Source organism: Urtica dioica, chromosome 7 (assembly GCF_054948205.1).
Source record: "Urtica dioica subsp. dioica isolate 48M chromosome 7, U.dioica_male_clone48M_v1_H2, whole genome shotgun sequence".
NCBI classification, from domain to species: domain Eukaryota; kingdom Viridiplantae; phylum Streptophyta; class Magnoliopsida; order Rosales; family Urticaceae; genus Urtica; species Urtica dioica.
This window is the reverse complement of record NC_142762.1, coordinates 33,842,536-33,862,300: the sequence shown is the minus strand read 5'-3', so window position 1 is coordinate 33,862,300 and position 19,765 is coordinate 33,842,536. Positions and strand designations below refer to the sequence as shown.

Here is a 19,765-nt window from a genome sequence, read left to right as displayed (position 1 = left end):
TGCTCTATTGGTGCTGTAATTCTTTCCGTTGTCGGAAGTTTGCACATATCGTACTTTTACCGGAATTTAGTGTTAGATTCACCTCGACTTAGGTCTTGGTAATCCATGTACTAAGGTGTTATTCTCCTGTATTGGTGGGTTTGTTACCCTATTTTAATGGAAAATCCGTACTATTCAAAAAAAAAAAAAAAACTCTTTGTTGAATTGTCACGCCCAAAGTCTCGCCCGTGAAGCAAAGAATTAGTTATACGTGGGATGAGATTATTGTATTTGTACCAAACAATCGATAAAATATAAAACAAAATCACATGTAATTGGCAATAATAATAAGCAATATATTTTGGATTATTCTCCTTGTGCAAAAAGTAATGACTCGGACGAAGAAAAAAAAGTCAACGTCTCTCCAAATGCCTCGGTTTGTTTTATTCTACCTTCTAAGTTGATCAACAAACTTTGGGTATTTCGGGTCGTTATTGTCGTAATCTTTTTTTTTTCTTCTATCTTTGTATTAATAATAACACTATTTATTATTCTTCCTAAATTTGGTTGGTTCTTCATTTCATGGCCTCCACTACTATGTTTGAGTTGTGACCATAAATCTCGCAACCTATAATAATATCCATCTCTTTCTCTCTTGTTTATTTATTTATATTAATTTACCAAAAAATCCTCGAATGAGCCTAGGTTCTTTCTCTTCCAATCATTCCATCAATCTGTTTTTTGCCATTCATATATACATATACTTATACGTATTATTCTCCCACCTTTCTTTCCTTCTTTCTCTTTCTCTTAAATTTTCTTTTTTACTCTTCCATGGTCTCTTTTCTTTGGGGTTTGATGATCAACTAATAAGGTACGTTACTCTTTGTGTATCTCAATCTCTACAAATCTTCTAAAATATGCAAAAATCATTTTGCATATATATATATATATGTATATAATGCTTCTACATATATACTCTCCATTGCTTTAGCCGTATATCTCTCTCACCGTTGCTTTATTTTGTTGTGTAAGAAGATTGAATGTGTACATGCATAGAAATGTGAGATATGAATGTTCCAATATGAAAATTGTTATTTTTACGTTTCTTTTTCTTGGATTGATAGTGAAAGTTATTCTCGTGATATTTATGTCGGTATATATACATATGAATATATGATTATATCTTTGAACATATTCAAGAATTGCATGATCTCAAATCTACTTATTTCCCTAAATTTTCTTATACGCCATGAATTACTTCTTCAAACAGTATCTTAAAGTGGGACAAAAAAAGAATTACCGACGACCATGGGTGGTGTATGGGTAAAGTCTAACAAAATTATACCCTACTTTTAATATGATATAAAAATTCAGACCTTACCCAAAGTTATTTATTTTAGAATAGTCCAGGTCTAGTTAAACCCTAAAACTTTTAAGATGTACCTATGAGTACTTTACAAATTTCATATAGAGTATTTTTACATATGGGTATTTTTTTTACCCTTTCATGGATTAGTTTTTGTGAGATCAAATAAAAATTAGAAAATAAATGTTTAATATGTAACAGCTAGAGTCGCAAACTTAAATATAATAAAATCAATGATAAAAATAGAAAACAATTTAGTGTTGGAATGGTAGTAAATAAAAACTTTAAATATTTTTTTTTGGTTTTAAATAGTGTGTTAGTACTTAGTAGTACACATCTCTATAATTATAATTATGATAATAATAATAATAATGATGATGAAAATTCGTAGACTAATAACTTATAAGTTATTATGAGTGGGGTCGAAAATCCGAATAAAAAAGAATGTTGGGGGCATAATCCCAATAAAGAATTAACACAACATTAAAAAACATGTGGCCCACTAATGTGAATGAGTGGGCCTGGGGCCCATATAAGTCCACCCACTCATTAATACCATCTCAACCGTACATTGTTCAGATGGTAAACATCATTCTCCCTTTTCAAACTTAATTAAAGCAAGAGTTTAAGATTGGTGACGTGTTTGTGTGTAGTAAGTGTGTTATAGAGAGAATTATCATTTGGATAAACAATACCATAAAAATTCATGTGACTAACTTCACAAACCTTATCAATAATTTTGTTCTCCTATTTTATAATGAAAGAGTATACTTTTTGGGGGGCCATTATGTCTATGTTTGAATTATAATATTATCCCTAAATTATTGTTTCTTGGCTAATCGAGGTTTCCAATCCTCTATTTTAATGGAAACTAGTTGGTGATTAAAAAAACTTAATTGTTATCTTAAGCTCATAGAGTTCAACATAAATCTTGTCATATGGGACCTACGGGCTCCATTTTTGTTTTCTTGGTACTGATCTCGAAATGGTCACTTTTTGAAAATGGTTTTGATTTTTTTTGTCGTAGTACCATTTACATATGGGATGGAATTGACATCTTTGTTTCAGTCTAGTTTAATAATGTTTTAATATTTTTTTTTACTTGTTTTATTCAAGTTTTTGAAAATTAACGTAAGGATCTCAGATGATAAGAAAGAGAGGATTTCTCCAAGTCTCAAGTTTCATATAGCTAGTTTTAGTTTTTGAGTGCTTCAATTTCATACGACAATTTTTCAAGGTTTAAGTATGTGAGTGAATGTATGTGTAGGTGTCCACTTTTACATCATCATTTTCATTAAATAACTTCACCTACCAAATCAAATTTACCATTATTAATATAGAGAATCCAAGTTCATGGCACACTACAAAGTCTGCAGTGATAGTGATTAGGGGGTTTAGAAAAGTATATACAATTTATTTCTGTTTCTAAGCATTACAAGTGTTTCTTTATCTTCCTAATGTGTTTGTTTATTTATTGTATAGCATACTCAAAACTTTGGTATGACGTAATACAATTAGAACTTAAAAATTTCTAATCACATTTTTTTTTTGGGCGTAGAGAAGTGTCTACTTTTTGGTGTCAAAATCTTCACTTCCCATGGTATTGTCAAATAAACCTTCTTTGTAGATCTACACTGCCCAATTTGTCCTGTCCTATAATCCATTTACATATTAGAAGAGAGAATGCTTTTAACCAGGTTCCGCCACATGGCGCCTCCAATCGGCGACACGTGGCGCAACCTGGTTAATCCATTCTCATTTCTTTAAAGTTTTTTTTTTTTTTTTTTTTTTTTTTTTTTTGCCTTCTGCTTTCCGATTTTTTTTTTTTTTTTTTTTTTTTTTTTTTTTTTTTCCTTCCAAACATCCATTAACATTATTATCATTTATAATTTTTTGATTTTTTTTTGGATTTTTTTTTATGTGTATTATAATCATAATTACTGATACTATATTATACTATATCAATAACATATATTATCATTTTTTTTCCGACATTTGATTTTTTTTCCCGCTCTCATCAATATATTTTGTATATATTTTTTATTTCAACTTGAATCTTGGTGCCGCTGGGCAGCGACACGTGGAAGCCATTTTTTCCTTCTGATTTTGATTTTTTTTTTTTTTTACTTCCGATTTTGATTTTTTTTTTCTTTCCAATTTTGATTTTTTTCCCTTCCAAACATCAATATATTTTGTATAGTTTTTTTATGTATATTATAATTATAATTACTAATACTATATTATAGTATATCAATAACATATATTATCATTTTTTTTTCCGACCCTTAATTTTTTTCCCCTCTCTCATCAATATATTTTGTATAATTTTTTTTTATGTATATTAATTTATTTCCTCCCTCTTTTTCTTTTTCTTTTTTTAACTTTTTTTTATATATTTTTTTCTTTTCTTTCCCCCGGTCTTTATTATTTTTTTCTCGACTTTTAAATTTTTTTTCCCATCTCATCAATATATTTTGTATATTTTTTTATTTATATTTTTTTTCTATCTCTTTCATCAATATATTTTGTATAATTTTTTTATGTATATTATAATCATAATTGCTAATATTATATTATATCGATAACATACATTATCCTTTATTTTTTCCCTCCGCCTTTAATATTTTTTCCCTCTCTCATCAATATATTTTTTATATCTTTTTTATTTATCCATAACATAGTAATAAGAGGCAATGCCTCTTCAACTTTCATTCTGGTTCCGTCACGTGGGAAAACATGCAGTATTTTAAAAACTTGCAGTATTTTTACAGACAGGAAAACATGCAGTATTTTAAAATTTTTTGAATCATAAAAGAGGTTTTTTCTACTTTTTTATTTTATTTTTAAAACATCATTGACAACGATTTTTCTAGATTTAATTTAATAAAATTAAAAGTCTTCAACTTATTTTATTTTCTTTATTTTTATTTCCCACTTTTTTTAAGAAAACAATAAAAATTTTGCTGACTCGCGCATCGCGCGTTTATTCAACTAGTCAATCAATAAGTACTTTGCATCTGAATTTTTTTTTTAGGAATTTTTCTTAACTTTATATTGCTGAAAAAAGCTGGTCAGTTTCTGTACATGTCGTGATTCCACCAAAAATGGGTTGATTTAGTCCTCTTTTTCTTCAGAATTGTATGATTGAAATAGTTTGACGAAGGTATTGGAATTCGAGTCTTGTTTTGCAATTTTTGGAGGGCCATTATTTTTGCCATTCGGTCAACCACACCGAATATGTCAATGATTAAGCTTTCCATTTATAACTCTTAGTGGTGCACTTAAGTTATAACCCATAAATTATGAACAACTCTTGAATTTCGGTTTTGACTATAGTGGTCCGATTAGTTTCACAAGAGAAAGTAAAAAAAAAAAAAAAAAAGAAAAAAAAAAAACATAAGCTATCAAAACAAATAGGACTGCGAAAGTCAAAACAAAGAGTTACTGAAATCTTAGTCCCTTGAGTAATTCATTTCTGAGAAACAAAGAAAAAGAGTCCGTGCGTGATTTCCCTGGAAAGGGTTTGGCATATTCTTTGGGCTTTAAAAATTCAGTTCGAGCCCATGAGAATTTGACTAGAAAAACAAGGCCGTGATATCTTAATTCTTTTTTTGAGAAGGCCGTGATATCTTAATTCTTGTTTTCCTCCTTTGCGACTCAAAACTAAAACAACTTAGGTGTCCAAATCCTTTATTAATCTAATTAATCCGCTCCTTTGCAGGTTCCTCTAAAGTCTAAAATGTGGTTATAACCTTAACACTCTAAAATCTATAATCCTTTAATTATATATATATATATATATATATATATATATATATATATATATATATATATATATCTGCAGCGTTGAAATTTACTAGCACTTTTGTTAACATTTTCTTTGAGCTTAATTTTTATTTCACATTAAAGCGCACTTATTCTTTCGTGTAAAACATAATGTTTTTTTTTTATTATTAATTATATACTTAGAAACATTTGGTTTGCTATATTAGAACTAACAATTAAAATTACTACAGTAAATTTTTTGAATGATTAGAGTAATTATTAAAAAAAAAATGATTATGGTCCCGTTCATATTTCATATCACTTATGTGTTACCTCATTTTTTTTTTCCTTTATGCAGATTCTGAACCTTGAGAAACATAAAATCATGGCAACAAAATCTAAAGATAGTGCTGGTAGTAGCAACATTGCTGGAAGGAGGGAAAAAGTTTCAACAACAACAACAACTTCAAATTTAAAACCAAAAGCCAAGCCAATAACAACAACAACAAGCTCTTCCACTCTCAAGCCATCATCATCATCAGATAAACCACTCCCAAATTACCTTAAACACACCAAAAGCTCTCTCCACGACTCGAACCCAAGCCCAGGCCCAAAGCCGACCCTCATCCGCAGGCAAGGACAAAGCCACAGCCAGTCCCGCGGGGCTTTTTTTTTTTTTTCTTCATTTTTTTTGCTCATTTTTCATAAATTTTTACATTTTTTTTATGCTAAATTTTTTATAAATTAGCCCATGAACTTTTTTTTTTTGCATATTAGCCCCCACTAATCTAAATTTCTGGCTTCGTCCGTGTTCGCAGGAGATCCTTCGACAACAAGGCACCCCGGGCCCAGACAAAGCCCGTTTTCGAGAGGCTGGCCCAGCAGCAGCCGACCCGCTCCTCGTCCTTCTCGAGGACCCAGCGCGGCCCCGTGGGCCCCACCCCGAGGCCGCTCTACGCCAAGACCCCGAAAAAGGGCTCCGGAGAGGCTTTCGTCAGAAAGGAAGGCGATGATGAACAAGTGTCCGTTAAAGCCAAAGAAGAAGACCGACACGATGATATCACCACGGTTTCGGAGGAGCTTGTAGTAGTAGTGAAGTCTGATCACGGTGAAAAGAATGACGTTGGGGTTGAAGAGGATTGCCATCATGACAACAAGCCAGAAGATCAAGAGAGTCGTGATCATGGTGATGAAAATGGTAAAGAGACTGTTAGTATCGTTGGAAGCGAAGACGCCATTAGCGTCGCCGAGGAATCTCTCAAAGAAGATGAGAAGGCAGTCAGTGAGGAGGATCATCATCTGGAGATCAACAATGATGGCACTGATGGTAATTTTGGAATCGATAATCAGAGCGACACCAATGGAAACAAAGAGTCATCAGCGGCAGAAGATAATGAACGGGTTGTCGATATAAGTGTCGTTGTTGATGATGGTGGTGGTGATGTGGAAGAAGCTAAGAAGGACAAGGAATTAGGGGGTGAGTTTGGGAAGAAGAGTGAAGAAGAGGGTAAAAAGGGAGTATCAGGAAGTTTGTCGTCATCGTCGGAGAATAAGAAGAATGGGAAGAAAGAAGCTCAGGTTGCGTATAATGATGTGATCGAAGAGACAGCGAGCAAGCTGTTGGAGAAGAGGAAGAACAAAGTCAAGGCTTTGGTTGGTGCTTTCGAGACTGTCATTGACTACGAAACAGCCGCCAATAATAAGTGATTCTCTCTGACTTTTTTCTTTCTATCACCATAATAATCATTTGGTGCAGTTCTTTCAATTCTTTGCTATGTGTGTGTATAACGACTAGAAACATCATTTCTTTGACCTCTTCCAACAAGAATGACATTTTATGATTTGTTGATGTAGTTGGTTAGTTTGTCCTCTCAATTCAATTACAATTATTTTTTTGGTTTTTTTTTTTTCATCATAGAATATATGTCACATAAAACAAAAAAAGTTTACGTCACATTACATGAATTTATAAGGACTATATAGAGCATTGTGTTTGTACATAAATACACGCACGCAGCTCTATTTTGCTACAAAAATGGAGATCATATCAATTACAATACTCTCACAGAAAACAAAAAAATAAATACTTAACTCGTTGCAACACTAATAAACAATCAAAGAATGAATAAAAACCAAAACAAATTAACACCAATACTAATTATTTTCACAGTATCGAAGCCTCAAAGATACCTGTCTTTCGATCAACAGCCGGGACCGAACATTGCGGATGTAAATCTCGGCCCTCTGATCAACATCGTCGTAATCAACGTCGAAGTCTTTGCCACCGTATTCGTAGATACAGCTCGTTGTCCTGTGAAGGCTCTTCTTCTTGCTCTTGCCAAAGCTCTCGTCACTGCTCTCATCAACGTTGAAGAAGCCACAGAGGCCACGTGGACCACCATTGAAGCTGTTAGTCCTGAGCATCGAATCGCACACGTTTTGGGGGTTAAGAACGTGAACTATGAGCTTGAGCTTCTTCGTTATGGCCGTCCTGAACCGGCGTGAGACCGACAAGAAACCCTCCATTTTCGATCTTCTCTTTTGTCTGTTCGTTTCTTGTTTTGCTAGAGTTTCTTTTCTGTGTTTGTTTGTTTTGAAAACTGAGATTTTTTTTTTTTTTTCTGAGAGAGAAGACGATAGCTTCTTTATATAGGCGAAGAGATGAGAATTGTCCCGCAAGCAAGTGCCGGAATGAATAAATTGGGTTGCGTGAGAGCATACGAAAGCGCGTTCTGGTGCCACTAGTCAGTTTCTTCAGCTGTGATTGATGATAAGGAGAGAGTGTTTTTTTTTATTTTTTATGTTTTGGCTTTGGTTTTGGTTGTGTGTAATGTATGATATGCGAAGTTAAGTTTTTAATTTACTTGGTGACTAAGTTCTTGTCTGGTATTGATGACAAAAAGAAAAGGTTGTTCTGGTCAATGTAGTGATTTGATTAATGATCGTATTTGGGGTGTGTGACTCACGTGAACTACGATAACAACAATCGGTCGCTTCCGTACAAGTTCCTACAAGTCCAACGAATTTTAATAACATAATTCAAGAGGTGTACGAGGATTAAGAAGTGAAAATAGTATATAGTAATCGTTTTTCGTAAATGTTTTTCAATATTAGCAGCTAAATTTTTGAATTTTCATAAATAATTATTTTTAATAACAGTTAACCAGATTGCAATAACAGTTAATCAGATTTTAATAACATGTAATTAGATTTCAATAATTGAAAACCATATCTCAAAAACTATAGATCATATTCTAATAACTTTTAACCAGATTTCAATAACACTTCACAAATTCTAATAACAATTAACTAGATTTTAATAATAGTTAACCAGATTTCAATAATTATTGATCAGCTTTCAATTAGTCATGATCAAATTTCAATAATTATTAACTAAATTTCTGAAACATAAAAGTATTTCTGTTCGAAAAAAAACTACTAGTGAAATGTTTTGAAAATATGAGTGAAATACAAAAAATAACTCGTGTTTTAAATTAGTTATGAAATTTGAAAATACGTATAAAAGAAAGAATTTATGAAACTGAGCAGTTGATTTGGATCAAAACGGCATCCTCTTACTTTGAATACTCCAACTTTATTTCTTTTTCATTTTCCCATGTCCAACGGCTTTCCTTTTTAGATTTATGGATAGATATCTAATTCTGACAGGATATTAGTAGCTGAATCAGAAGAGTATCACACAAGCTTAGACTTTGGGGTGAAGATAAAGCCACTTTTTGACAGAATATTCGATTGTTACTTTCCTCGTAAAACAATTTACATGACCTCTTTTGTTAATACTAATTTTGGAATTGATAATCAGAGCGACACCAATGGAAGCAAAGAGTCATTAGCGGCAGAAGATAATGAACGTGTTGTTGATATAAGTGTCGTTGTTGATGATGGTGGTGGTGATGTGGAAGAAGCTAAGAAGGACAAGGAATTAGGTGGTGAGTTTGGGAAGAAAAGTGAAGAAGAGGGTAAAAAAGGAGTATCAGGAAGTTTATCATCATCGTCGGAGAATAAGAAGAATGGTAAGAAAGAGGCTCAGGTTGCGTATAATGATGTGATCGAAGAGACAGCGTGCAAGCTGTTGGAGAAGAGGAAGAGCAAAGTCAAGGCTTTGGTTGGTGCTTTCGAGACTGTCATTGACTACGAAACAGCCGCCAATAATAAGTGATTCTCTCTGACTCTTTTCTTTCTATCACCATATAATCATTTGGTGTAGTTCTTTCAATTCTTTGCTATGTGTGTGTATAACTGTTGATTTCTTTCCGTTTTGATCTCTGATTTTCGAGCAATAAGTGCTCCGATTTGCATAAGTCAAACCTTGATTCTTGATTAAGTAAATCACGGGAAATCAATCTATATATGGTCCATATATTGTTGATTAATATCCACGAATATTTGAGTGAATCAGCAATAAATTTACGTCCATCTACAGCCACGATTCAAGGGATTTTGTGATGGGAAAAATTCCTATAAATTGAACGTCTTCAGTATTTTGGGTCACTAAGCCTTCTCCTCTATTTAGAAACACAGCACCATCAAGTTTGGAGAGCCAAGGCATAGAAAACCGAAATACTTGTCCTAAACACGCTCCCTGAAGCTTGAGTGTGGTTTTCTCCTTTTGCAATGGCTGGAGGTAACATTTATCTTTCGCTTCCGCTTTTGTGGTTTAAATAACTAGGATAAATGTTTAAATCACGTTTGAGTTTCTAACATTTGGTATCAGAGCAACGTTTATGCCTCTGCCTTGCGTTTTTGTCCATGCTCTGTTTTATGCTCAAATTCTGTATTTTTCAAACACGTACATATAATCATATACGTTGGTTATATTATTTGAAATAGTTTAGTTATTTATTCAGAGCATCTATATATTCACAATAGCCTGTTTTGGTTGCCTGTTTTTCTGATTTCATTTATCTGGAAAATGTGGTGTTGTTCATACGGTTGAATATCCTGTTTTTGCTATGGATTATAGAGCCACCTTTGATATTGATAATGCTTTTTCGATTCATTGCGTGTTTTTCCAGAACTTTTAAGGAATTAGTATCTGCTATATAATTTTTTTTTTCCTTCTCTTTTCTGGCCATGGCTGGAGAGCTGTGTTTTTAAATGGAGAAGATGACATAAAATGAAATTTAATTTTGGGTCGTTGTCATATTATACTGTGTAAGCATGTGTTAACTCTTATTGGGCCTTCTAGAAACCTTTGGGCTTTAGTAATACGTTATTGCTTTAAATCGATATTAATTGTGTGTGCACTTTATGAATTGCATGCATGCCGAATTGTTTATTTATGCCAACTTTTCATAAAGCATATATGTATTACTGTTATTGTTTTACATATATCATTTAGCATTACAATTCTTTAGACGGTAAAATAAATGAATGTTATTATATTGTTTACAACCTTAAAATGTTTACTAGGTTAAGTGATCTATATGATCTTAAATTAATTAAAGAATAGCCACAGCATCTTTAGTTAATTAAGATTGTATATTTAGAATTAAGATCACATGAGACAATAGTTGTGGTTAATCATATGCTATATTATGGAATTTACCCACATGAATTTTGTAATATTTGTATGATTAATTAGGATAAAATATCAAATTATATTTCCTAATTAACCCACAGGTATTAGGAAAAGGAACATAGTTTGACAGTTTTATCATAATTGTGTGAATCTAACTGAATTAGAACTTTAGCCCACAGGCAAGTTTTATGTCTCTAGATTCATTGAGTAAAACATGTTTTGCATTGGTAAATCATGATATACTTATTTTCTTCAAAACATATTTTAATAAGCATGTTTAATTTCTGTAAATTGCAGCTAGTCAAACTGTAGGTTACTCTGATGTTAAATGTGATGTTCCTGAACTCAAAGGGGACAATTTTAAGGTCTGGAAAGAAAGAGTTCTCCTTCAACTAGGATGGATGGATATTGACTATGCCATAAGGAAGCCTGAACCTCCCTCAATTACTGAGGACAGTACCCCAGATCAGGTTGATCTTTATGAAAAGTGGGAGCGATCTAATCGCCTCTGCGTTATGTTCATAAAGACCAAAGTATCTGCTGGGATTAGGGGTTCAATTGAGCAATATGACAAAGTTCGTCTCTTAATGAAAGCAATAGACGATCAATTTGTCACTTCAGATAAGGCTTTGGCAAGTACTCTTATCATGCAGTTCTCATCCATGAAGCTCACTGGAGTAGGAGGTATGCGTGATTATATCATGCGCATGAGGGATATTGCGGCCCAATTAAAGACGTTGGAAGTTGAAATGTCTGAAACCTTTCTGGTTCACTTCATTCTGTGCACTCTGCCCCATCAATATGGCCCATTTAAGATTTCTTATAACACACATAAAGATAAATGGTCAATTAATGAACTTATGACCATGTGTGTTCAAGAAGAACATAGGCTGGCTATGGAAGTGGGTGAGAAAGTGAATCTGACTTTCTCTGAAAGGAAGAAGAAAGATCATGCCAAAGACAAAGGCAAGATCCCTGTCAAACTGGACATAAAGAAAGAGTCAAAGTGTTTCTTTTGCAAGAAGAAAGGACACATGAAGAAAGAATGCTCTAAGTTCAAAAATTGGCTTGACAAGAAAGGTATTCAACTTTCGTTTGTATGTTATGAATCAAATCTAACTGATGTTGGTCATAATACTTGGTGGATTGACTCTGGTTCTACAATCCATGTTTCAAATACCTTGCAGGGTATGCAAAACCTGCGGAAGCCAGTGGGAAGTGAGCACTACATCCTTTCAGGAGGTAGGATGAGCTCGCATGTGGAGGCTGTCGGTTCTTGCGATTTGGTGTTAAGTAGTGGCTTTATTTTGCATTTAGAAAAGACCGTTTATGTTCCTAGTTTTTCAAGGAATTTAATTTCAGTTTCAAGACTTGTACCTCTTGGTTTTGGCTTTAACTTTTCGGATAATGGTTTTACATTATTAAATAAATCCGAAATTGTTGGTTATGGTACACTGTCTGGTGGTCTTTATTCAATTACACTGCAAAATGATGTTGCTAATAGCTCTTTGAACGTTACTGCTGGGTTGAAGCGTTGTATTATGAATGAAAATTCTTCTCTGTTGTGGCACCGGAGATTGGGACATATCTCCATTTTGAGAATTAAAAGGTTAGTGAATGAGGGAGTACTCAGTGCTCTTGATTTTACTGACTTTGAGACATGCGTGGATTGCATAAAGAGAAGTACTGAATTGTTAGAAATCATACATATAGACATTTGTTGTCCTGACATGGATGCAAGTAGTCCAAAATACTTTATCACTTTCATAGATGATTTCTCACGATATATGTATCTCTATTTACTTCGTTCTAAGGATGAAGCTTTAGACGCCTTTAAAGTTTTCAAGGCTGAAGTAGAGAAACAATGTGGTAAACAAATTAAGATTGTGAGATCAGATAGAGGTGGTGAGTATTATGGTAGATACACTGAGAATGGACAAGCACCTGGGCCATTTGCGAAGTTTCTTCAAGAACATGGGATCGTTGCCCAATATACTATGCCTGGTACTCCGGACCAGAATGGTGTTTCAGAAAGAAGAAACCGAACTTTAATGGACATGGTGAGAAGTATGAGGAGTAAAACAAAACTTCCTCAATTCTTATGGACTGAAGCACTAAAGACGGCTGTGTATATATTGAACCGAGTTCCAACCAAGGCTGTTTTAAAAACGCCATTTGAGTTATTCAAAGGTTGGAAACCCAGTTTGCGACATATACGCATTTGGGGATGCCCGTCTGAAGTGAGAATTTATAATCCACAAGAAAAGAAACTAGACCCTAGGACTATAAGTGGGTATTTCATTAGATATGCCGAGAAGTCTAAAGGTTATAGATTCTACTGTCCATCTCACAATACTAGGATTGTGGAATCAAGAAACGCAAAATTTCTTGAGAATGACTTGATTAGTGGGAGTGACCAATTGCATGACTCAGTGTCTGCATTAGATCACAATGAAGCTGAACCTTCTAGTTCAAGTGATAGACTGATTATCGTACACACTCCTCAAGCTCAATCGTGTGTAAGACAACCAGCTATTGAAATTCCACAAGTTAATAATGCTGATCCTTTAGATCAAGTTGCTGATCAAGATCATGTTGAACAACCAATCGAACAACCGATTGAACAACAAGATCCTCAAGAGAATAATGAAGCAATGTTAAGAAGATCTACTAGAGTTAGAAGATCAGCAATTCCTAGTGATTATGAAGTGTATCTGCAAGAGATGGACTGCAACATTGGAGCCGAGAATGATCCTGAAACGTTTTCACAAGCTGTAAGTTCTAAAGAATCTAACTTATGGCATAAAGCTATGATTGAGGAGATGAACTCTATGGCAATTAATCAAGTCTGGGATCTCGTCGAGTTGCCTGATGGTTTAAAAACCATTGGATGCAAATGGGTCTTTAAAACAAAGAAAGACTCACAAGGCAACATCGAGAGACATAAGGCAAGACTTGTAGCCAAATGGTTTACTCAAAGAGAAGGAATCGATTACACGGATACATTTTCTCCTGTTTCAAAGAAAGATTCCCTTCGCACAATTATGGCATTAGTAGCCCATTTTGATTTTGAGTTACATCAAATGGATGTGAAAACAGCCTTCCTTAACGGAGATCTAGAGGAAGAGGTTTACATGAAACAACCTGAAGGATTCTCTTCTAGTGATAGTGAGCATTTAGTCTGCAAGCTTAATAAATCCATTTACGGTTTGAAACAAGCCTCCCGCCAATGGTATTTAAAGTTTCATGATGTCATCACTTCATTCGGCTTTGGAGAGAACGTCATGGATCAATGTATATACCAAAAGGTTAGTGGGAGTAAGATATGTTTTCTTGTTTTATATGTGGATGATATTCTGCTAGCGACTAATGATAATGGAATGCTGTATGAGGTGAAACAATTTCTTTCAAAGAACTTTGATATGAAAGATATGGGTGATGCATCTTATGTTATTGGCATTAAGATCCATAGAGAAAGATCACGAGGCATTTTGGGTTTGTCTCAAGAAACCTATATCAATAAAGTTCTTGAGAGATTTCGGATGAAAGATTGTTCACCAAGTGTAGCACCCATTGTGAAGGGTGATAAATTCAGTTTGGACCAATGTCCGAAAAATGACCTTGAGAGGGAACAAATGAAGAATATTCCATACGCTTCCGCTGTAGGAAGCCTTATGTATGCTCAGGTTTGTACCAGACCTGACATTGCATATGTTGTTGGAGTTTTGGGTAGATATCAGAGTAACCCAGGTCTTGACCATTGGAAAGCTGCAAAGAAGGTTATGAGATACCTTCAAGGAACAAAGGATTACATGCTTACGTTCAGACGAACCAATGAATTGGAGGTGGTTGGTTACTCTGATGCTGACTACGCTGGCTGCATGGATTCGAGAAAATCCACTTCAGGATACATTTTTATGCTAGCCGGCGGAGCCGTGTCTTGGAGAAGCAAAAAGCAGACATTGACTGCTACTTCCACTATGGAGGCTGAGTTCGTATCTTGTTTTGAAGCTACATCACACGGTGTTTGGTTGAAGAGTTTCATATCTGGGCTTAAAGTTGTCGACTCTATTTCTAGGCCACTAAAGTTGTACTGTGACAATTCAGCTGCTGTTTTTATGGCTAAGAACAACAAAAGTGGAAGTCGAAGCAAACACATCGACATTAAGTATCTAGCCATTAGAGAACGTGTTAAAGATGATAAAGTGGTCATCCAACACATTAGCACTGATTTGATGATTGCCGATCCTTTAACTAAAGGCATGCCACCAAAGAAATTTAAGGATCATGTTGAAAGCATGGGACTTGGTTCCATGATATAATTTTGTACGGTACTTTTATTTCTAATAAACTCTTATTCAGTTTGATATTTCTCATATAGTTGTGCACATTCATTTAATTTAATGAGAAATATCATTTGCATGGACCCAGAGTAAACATATGGTTTATTCACTAAAGAATAAAGGACTATTAAGTTGAGAGATTCGATATATCGTAATACATGGAAGAAAATACTCGCTCATAGAGGACCTTTCGCCATGATTCATATATTTTATTTCTTGATTCGGGTGGATATTAAATGTATGGACCAAGTGGGAGAATGTTGATTTCTTTCCGTTTTGACCTCTGATTTTCGAGCAATAAGTGCTCCGATTTGCATAAGTCAAACCTTGATTCTTGATTAAGTAAATCACGGGAAATCAATCTATATATGGTCCATATATTGTTGATTAATATCCACGAATATTTGAGTGAATCAGCAATAAATTTACGTCCATCTACAGCCACGATTCAAGGGATTTTGTGATGGGAAAAATTCCTATAAATTGAACGTCTTCAGTATTTTGGGTCACTAAGCCTTCTCCTCTATTTAGAAACACAACACCATCGAGTTTGGAGAGCCAAGGCATAGAAAACCGAAATACTTGTCCTAAACACGCTCCCTGAAGCTTGAGTGTGGTTTTCTCCTTTTGCAATGGCTGGAGGTAACATTTATCTTTCGCTTCCGCTTTTGTGGTTTAAATAACTAGGATAAATGTTTAAATCACGTTTGAGTTTCTAACAATAACGACTAGAAATATTGTTGCGATATTTTTATAACTAGCACGCAAGCGGACGTATCGCAAAAGTAATAGTGTTACGTAAGTAACGGATATCGATCCCACAGAGACTAGTTACTCTAGCGACGCTAAACAACCTAAAGCAAATTGATTTCACTGTATTGAGGTGGAAAGTGCAAGAATAAACTATAATAAAAATAACTAAAAACAACGGAAATTTAACACGAAACTTCAAATAAGAGAAAATGGGGGTCACGACTTCACCGGAAAACTAAGGCTCGGGGGTTTCGGGTTCCAACAACTAGACTTACTCTACTCACGCTAATCTCATTCTCCCTAACATATTACTAGCCTCTCTCGAGTGATCTAGCAACCTACGCAATTGACGGATTATATATCCTCTCGGCCTCTAATCCTATTAAAACAACCACAAGCAATAAACACGAGAATTCAAACGATTACATTAAGCTTAAGCCGTCTAGCAACCTAAGAACAAAATGAAGCAAGGATTATGAGCATGAGTTTTCGCCCTCTCTCGAGTGATCGAAAACTCCTAAAAACAATCCTAAAGATGGCCAATCTAAAGAACGCATTAAGAGCACATCCACACAAGCATGAATAATTGAGCAAAACACAGCATTATTTCACCCTAACGAAACCCCCTAACCCAATTTAATCCGGCTACATCGCAACCCCGCTAAAGACTTAGCCTCTAACGGTGTTCAAGACCATGATTAAAACAATGAGAGTGATTAAAAGCAATAAAACTAGCATAGAATGGAAAAGAGAGCTCATGATTATAACGAGAGAGGAATTCAAGGCACAATACAGAATTAAGAATAGAAAATAAATAGAGGGAAGAAGAAAAACTATTAATGGAGTTCCGGCTGATCGGATTTTGTCAATTCCGTTGATAAGCTTTCTCTCCGTTGCAAAAGCTCTCCAAAACAATAATAAAATAAAGCGTAACCTAAAAAAAAGAGGCTGAGTTGTGTTTTATAGTGGTTTAGGTCGAAGTACAATTTTGGACTGATCTGGGCCTTAAAAAACGATCCAACGGCTAGGATTAAGTCAAAATTCGACTTTGTTTTCGTCAGGATTCGTCGTCTCGCGGCGCGCCAACCATCCTCGCGGCGCGAGGCTTCCTTCTTCGTATCGTCGCGGCGCGAGACCACAGCGAGACACACCGCGAGAAGCTCCTGGAACTTTTGTGTTCGTGAAAATCCGGGGTCGCGGCGCGAGACCTTGACGTCGCGGCGCGAGGTATGTTGATTTCTGAGGTCGCGCCGCGAGGTCTTGCGCACAAGCCTCCAAATCTTCATTTTCTTCATTTTGACTCCAAATTCATCGTTTTTACTTCCGTTCCATCGATATGTGACCCGACAGCTGCTGTTCATCCATGTTGACCTGAAATTCACTATAAACACACTAAAACCATCAAAAACACTCGAGAACGCGCTAAATCCAAGTCTAATGAGAGCGGATTCGTACGTAAAATACGCACTCATCAAACTCCCCCAAACTTGAACATTGCTTGTCCTCAAGCAAAACAAAAAACGAACACACACCCAACAAGAGAAATAGACCTAACAAACCTTCTAAGACTTCTGGTGTTTGAAATACGTAATCAACATGTACTCATCTCCACTATCGTCCATCGCCTATCATTGACTAGGATATTCACGATTTTAACATTCACGCTGACTACTAAATACAAAAGAAATCATACAAGTAGCTTTACCGCGACCGTTATACAATGCTTACCCATCTCGTGTACTTTCGGCTCCAAATTCTTTACCCGCCCTCTTGCTTTCAAAATCACCCAAAATTCGAGGATATAACAGTTTGGCTCGATCAACGCAATCATATGCTCACTCCTACCTTTGGTCTCCACTAATGTATAATCCTCATCTCGAGTCGATCTGTAGGGCTTTAAGGCTTGTATCATCACGGGTAGGGTCAAAGGTGAGATATGGATACAAAATTTTTGTGACTAAACATCAACCTTCGCGACTCTTTACCTCGCCACAAAAATTATGAGCACACAACCCTCAAATATTTTTCTCACTCACTACCCACGTTCTTGACATAGGATTTCATCTTTTTAGAACGTTTTACTCTCTATCAAGTCTTTATCTCTCGTGTTTCACCCCCAACACTTGTAATTATGCACACTCAAGCTTATCTGATTTGATTAGTCTTCCCTTTTTTTTTTTTTTTTTTTTTTTTTTTTTTTTTTTTTTTTTTTTTTAACACAAGGTAAAGCAAATAAATGGACACTGACGCGGTGATGCGATGAGAAGTTAATTCACCGAACAAAAAGGGACTAACCAACCCAAATATACAAACCTGAAGCTCAAATATACACTCAAGAGTCGCAAAGATCGATGGGGCTTTTTTTTTTTTTTTTTTTTTTTTTTTATGAACATCGGCTAGGCTTTTTCTGACTTTCATGAGAATGGAATAGTGTTTGGCCTTTAGTAAGCGGGTTCTAAAAGATAAAGATGTTCCGGGTCGGCTTTTTGGCTCGAATGGTTTATCCTAATGCCTACGTCATCTCGACAAGATCGGATTATACTCAATTTCGCCTCGATCAAGGATTGGAGTGAGTTCTAGTGCGTTGTCGGGTTCCTTTTCAAACAATTGGGTGGGTCTTTCCTAAGGGCTCCTAAGTTCCGAGACATGCAAAATTCGGGTCGAACATGGTATTGCAAACTCAAGTTTTCTTTCACACATAGTAGTTCGTGGGTATTCTTAGTCTAACGCTTAGGACAACGATTTCATAAACAAGCACATGTCAATGTTGATGTACGCACTCAAACACACCAAGTTCTACCTAAGACAGCCCTAATATGTACAAATGATACCCCCGCAAAGCAAGAAAACACCCCCCCAAACTTAAAAGCAGACATGGTCCCCAATGTCGATCGTCATATATATAGGGAGAATAGAAACTTACCTCGCGGGGGTGGCCGAACGCCCCTACTCGTCTCCGCTTTCCGGCGGTGGTTGTGGATAAGTGTACGGGTACCACGGCGGAATTTGAGCGTACGGAGTCATGAATTCCGGGGGAAACGCCGGGTACATCGGCATGTCGGGGCTGGACTCGGCTGGCGCGGCGGGTGGTGGCATATAGGCTTGGCGAGCCGTCCACGTGTCGTACACATCGCGTTGAAACCCGGCGTAGTTGACGCTCCGTTGGCCAAACTCGTTGAGGAACCCTCCGATTGCATTGTGCCCGGCTCCGACGGCTTGCACATCGTGGCGGAGACTTTGGACCTCATATCGGAGACTTTCGTAGTTTTGGTCAAGACTTTGGTAGTCTCGACGAAGGCCCTCGTAATTGTGGTCGAGGTTGTGATAGTCCCGCCTGAGGTCCGATACATGAGTGTCGAGGCGTGTCATCATCGTTATCATCTCCTCATATGACCCTTGGCGACCCTGAGACGACTCGCCTCTATCTCCTTGTGCGTTGCCTTGCCCCTCTTGGTCTTGATGCGGAGGTTCCTCATCATGATCACAATCGCTGTCGTAATCGGATCCCAACTCCACTATGCGCTCGGGAATATTGATGAACCCACTCCCGCTCGGGTGAGCGTCGCCGTGATGCCATTGGTCGAGACCGAGGATGTAGTCGGCCACGATCGCCTTCCCGAGAGGTTGTAAGTCTTCGGTGGCTGTGAGTTTGGCTCCCGCTTTCATGCACATGGCGGTGATGAGGCCACCGTGACCAAGGAGTACGCTCGTGGTTCGGCTCGCACAAAACACCAAGCGGTCATGGATGACCTTGCCGATGTTGATTGGTCGGTTATGTGCGATGCAATCGAGCAAGGCCAAGCGCTCCATATTCACTTGGTGCGGCCGTGCATTCGGTTGGATGGTAGCGCTTATAAAGTATTGCCACGCCTTGGCATATCGGTTGAGCGCGGTGATCGAGAGGGACTCCGGCTCCCACTGAAGTCGAATGGACTTCTTGCGAGCGTATTTCGCACCCGGCCGCGCAAGTGTGTTTTTCCACGCGTCCCACTTTGGCTCCAATAGCATCGGGGA

At 36.4% G+C, this 19,765-nt stretch overlaps 2 protein-coding genes across 2 annotated transcripts; both read left to right on the top strand.

Annotated features, from left to right (window-relative positions):
- Window positions 1-614: 614 nt before the first annotated feature.
- On the top strand, window positions 615-9,293 carry LOC149390955 (calmodulin-binding protein-like protein). Its single transcript, XM_089619902.1, has 5 exons — window positions 615-853; window positions 5,472-5,746; window positions 5,932-6,818; window positions 7,284-7,614; window positions 8,783-9,293. Exons 2-5 carry the CDS (start codon window positions 5,499-5,501, stop codon window positions 9,291-9,293), a joined length of 1,977 nt encoding a protein of 658 aa, XP_089476028.1. The 5' UTR covers window positions 615-853; window positions 5,472-5,498.
- A 1,715-nt stretch (window positions 9,294-11,008) lies between these two features.
- On the top strand, window positions 11,009-11,877 carry LOC149390954 (uncharacterized). Its single transcript, XM_089620819.1, has 2 exons — window positions 11,009-11,735; window positions 11,843-11,877. Exons 1-2 carry the CDS (start codon window positions 11,057-11,059, stop codon window positions 11,875-11,877), a joined length of 714 nt encoding a protein of 237 aa, XP_089476945.1. The 5' UTR covers window positions 11,009-11,056.
- Window positions 11,878-19,765: the final 7,888 nt, after the last annotated feature.

What these genes read in the sequence shown, in the direction of transcription:
- LOC149390955 (XM_089619902.1), top strand. Translation starts at nt 5,499, where the DNA reads ATGGCAACAAAATCTAAAGATAGTGCTGGTAGTAGCAACATTGCTGGA. An exon ending in AAGCCGACCCTCATCCGCAG is followed by an intron (nt 5,747 to 5,931) that starts GCAAGGACAAAG and finishes CCGTGTTCGCAG; the next exon opens with GAGATCCTTCGACAACAAGG. An exon ending in AACAGCCGCCAATAATAAGT is followed by an intron (nt 6,819 to 7,283) that starts GATTCTCTCTGA and finishes TTATTTTCACAG; the next exon opens with TATCGAAGCCTCAAAGATAC.
- LOC149390954 (XM_089620819.1), top strand. Translation starts at nt 11,057, where the DNA reads ATGGATATTGACTATGCCATAAGGAAGCCTGAACCTCCCTCAATTACT. An exon ending in AAATTGGCTTGACAAGAAAG is followed by an intron (nt 11,736 to 11,842) that starts GTATTCAACTTT and finishes AATACCTTGCAG; the next exon opens with GGTATGCAAAACCTGCGGAA.